General features: G+C 30.3%; 1 protein-coding gene across 1 annotated transcript; it reads right to left on the bottom strand.

Moving 5' to 3' along the window:
- Positions 1-1,406: 1,406 nt before the first annotated feature.
- Positions 1,407-3,014, bottom strand: LOC124943161 (berberine bridge enzyme-like 18). The gene has a single exon (XM_047483712.1). The coding sequence runs from the start codon at positions 3,012-3,014 to the stop codon at positions 1,407-1,409; it is 1,608 nt and encodes a 535-aa protein (XP_047339668.1).
- Between the last annotated feature and the right edge of the window lie 707 nt (positions 3,015-3,721).

Raw genomic sequence — 3,721 nt, 5'->3', positions numbered from 1 at the left:
TTGCGAATCCTCTAACCAAATGGTTAAACAGAGAGTTTGTGTTAAAGTTCTCACAAGGAATGAGACTTAAGCCTACAATAAGTTAGTATAAAGGGAAAACCAACATATGATGACCAGAGATTCTAAGAACTAGGTTCAAAGGTACAACTTAATTTACTAAACTTGGTAGATTGCTATGGATTAAAAATCCTATGATAAAATAGTATTTTGAGAAAGGATAATCACACAAGATTTTAATAATTCTTTGTGAACAAAGAGATCACCTATGTGAGAGAGAAGTGGGTCTATTAATCATCTAGTAAAGTTATATACTTTCACAAGGGAATATTGAAATTGTTACACATACATATCTTATGTAGGATTCAACTGTTGAACTTTTCACCGGATTAATGTTGTAATTTCCATTAATGTGAGGGGATGATTGGAATTAAACTAATTTTATTACATGATAATTTGAGCAAATAAATGAAATAAAATTCACACCAAATTCAAATGTGAATTAAGGTGTAATTTAATCTAAATAAAATTTTCACCAAATTTAATGTGAATTAAAATGAAATTTAATTTAAATGAAAATATGAATTTGTTAATTGTTTAATTAACATCAATGTGTGTTGAATGAGACAATTAACAAATGTTGAATATATTTACTATTATTAATTGTCATTGTAACAATTATGAGTTTATCGTTGCTATCAATTGTTATTGATAATTATTGCTAGCAATGAAACTATATGAAGATGGAAAATGAAGAGGAAAGAAATGTCAATCTTGGATGATAGATTAATAACTCGTTGGATTAATGAATTAATTTATTTTGATGGTTTAATTTTCAGCTATATATATCATTTCATCCTAATTCCTTCATTACAACATCTTATCATTTCTCATTCTAGACTCCAAAAGTTTTTTACTCGATTATTTTTGTTGAAACCCGGTGATTGAATTTATATATTTTTGTCAAATTCGTTGTTGTAGTATTTTTTTTTTGTGTTAAACCATTGCATGTTCTGTTGTACCTTAGGAAGCAGCTACCGATGAAAAATCTCCAACACAAATGGGGGAGACAAAGAACTGTTATATATAAAGGAACTGTAATTATCAAAAGCCTCAGAGTAATCCAAAGAGATTTATTTATAATTTTAGTGTATTTTTTTTTTAAATTATTCTTTTGTTGTATTGTTATAATTAATCTATGTGTATTTGTAACGAGATAAGATTATCGACAAAAAAATGTATAAACTTTCTATGCAAAATCGATTATGAGAATGATAACAAGACACTAGTTATATAAATATAAAATTGAAATATTATGATGGTCCACAGATATAGATATGGAATAGTAGCCTCATTTTTAACACAATTTATTTATTCTTATCTTGTCTAAATCTTAAAGCAATAAAATGTTACATATGTATAATCATTCTATCTTGAGTTGGTATGCTTTGCTCATTCCAAAAGAAATTTGATGGGTCAACATTAGTTTTCACCATGGACAACTTCTTAAAGTTGTTTTTGAAATACTTCATCCCCCAAACACTTGCTTGTTCATAGCTCGTGTTTTGTTGTGAGTTTGTCCCTATGTCGAAATCTCTATAGTTGAGATATGCAGCTCTCGGGTTCTTTGAAACATAAGGCTCCATATAGCTGTAAAGCCTACGGATCCAATCTATACGGCTTCTAGTCACGGTTGTACTCGCCTTGTCCCAAATCGACAAGTATTGGATTTTATACAAGTTCCCTGCCCTATGAGGGAATGGAATTGATGAAGTAGAGATTTCGTCCATTCTTCCACCATATGGGCTCAAAACGAGTCGACACATCTCAGCACCATCCTCGAAGAACATGTTCCATATTCCATCTAATCCAGATACGGGAATTGGTTCTTCCACGTAATCGGACTTTATTTTAAAGTAGGTTATATCTGGTTCAATTCTACTTTGCAAAATGTCAAGAGGTTTACCAGTCAATTCAAAGAAATAAAGGATTGATTCGATCCAACTCATCTCGGCTGTGTCATTTTTCGTCAAACCAAGCTCGGGAAAGCTTTCTTGCATAATGCGAATGAGGTCATCAACTCCGCCAAGGTACAAGGAAATGAACGAGGCTAGAATTGTTGGCTTACCATCAATACTAGACTTTACCCTAGTGATGGCGATTCTAACGTATAGTTCATTAGGAAACTTATTTGCAACAGTTTGCCATTTATGAACAAGATTCGAACCGTTTTGTTCTAAGGTTTTTCGAACGGTAAAAACTGTGACGGTAGATGGTACACTAACTAGTTTTACCTTCCATGCAAGAACGACACCAAAACTTGCTGCTCCACCACCTCTGATGGCCCAAAATAAATCCTTACCCATCGAGCTTCTATTCAACACTTTTCCATTTACATCTAACATGCGAGCGTCAACAATGTTATCAGCAGCAAGACCATATTTTCGTAGCAACGTACCATACCCTCCCCCGCTAAAATGTCCACCAACACCAATGGAAGGGCAAACTCCAGCCGGAAATGCTAGGGTTTTACTTTTATTGGCTATACTATAATAAAGTTCACCAATAGTCGCACCAGCTTGAACCCAAGCAGTCTTGCTCTTAAGGTCAACATCAATAGATCTAAGGTTAATGAGGTCGAGAATTATAAAAGGGACTCGAGAAACATATGAGACACCTTCGTAGTCATGCCCACCGCTCCTAACTCTAATTTGCATCCCATGTTTCTTGGAACAAGAAATGATTGCCGGAATTTGAGATTCATATAAGGGTGTGATGATCACGAGTGGCTTCGGAGTAGAGGGCATGGTGAATCGTAGATTGTGTATGGAGAAATTCAAGACGGATAAATATGAAGAGTCATGAGATGTGTAAGTAATTTTAGGAATTGAAGAAGAATTTGGTGAAAAATGTGAGAGACATTCAATAAAATCATGAATAGAACCTGCTGAAATAGTTGATGATAATGAAAATAAGACAATAAGAAATGCAAAAAATGAAATCCTTAAGGTCTTCATTTTCTTTTAATGAGAATTAGTGCAAGTGTATGATAAATTGTAAAGATGTTAAGCTATTTATAGTCCTTTATTTGAATGAAAATTGATTAAAATAGTATAAAAAACATGGTTCATATTTATGTGACTTTTTTTTAAAGACAATATTTTATATTAAGAAATGATTTTAGAGGGCTGGATTTGTTCCAAATCTAATAAAGCATGATTATGTTAATTCAAACATAATTTAATGAATTAAAAAAAAGGATTCAATGATGCTGATGCGTTACAAATATTATTTAATTCAATATTAAATGTTAACTGAAGGCACAGATTCACCTAATTTGATATTATTAAATTATTTGATTTTTTAAATATTTTATTACTTAAATAAATTATTTAATTTATTAATTAAAATACTTTTATTTTATTTTTTATATTATTATGTGACTTTTTTAAAGATAGAATTTTTTTATTGAAAATGATTCTTAGTGGGTTGGATTTGTTCCACATTTATATATATTTAATAATGCTTAATTTAAAAATATTAGAGGTGTACAACACGCTCTCTCCACAATCTCACAAAATAAGTTAATTTCTCTCTCCTAATAATTATTTATCTTAATTATTTTCTCTCTCTTAATATATATATATATATATATATATATATATATATATATATATATATATATATATATATATATATATATATATATATATATATATATATT

Source organism: Impatiens glandulifera, chromosome 6, assembly GCF_907164915.1.
Source record: "Impatiens glandulifera chromosome 6, dImpGla2.1, whole genome shotgun sequence".
NCBI lineage: Eukaryota > Viridiplantae > Streptophyta > Magnoliopsida > Ericales > Balsaminaceae > Impatiens > Impatiens glandulifera.
This window is presented reverse-complemented; position numbering and strand designations above follow the sequence as displayed.

Bases quoted from the DNA above. Each gene is read 5' to 3' on its own strand.
- LOC124943161 (XM_047483712.1), bottom strand. From the start codon at position 3,014: ATGAAGACCTTAAGGATTTCATTTTTTGCATTTCTTATTGTCTTATTT.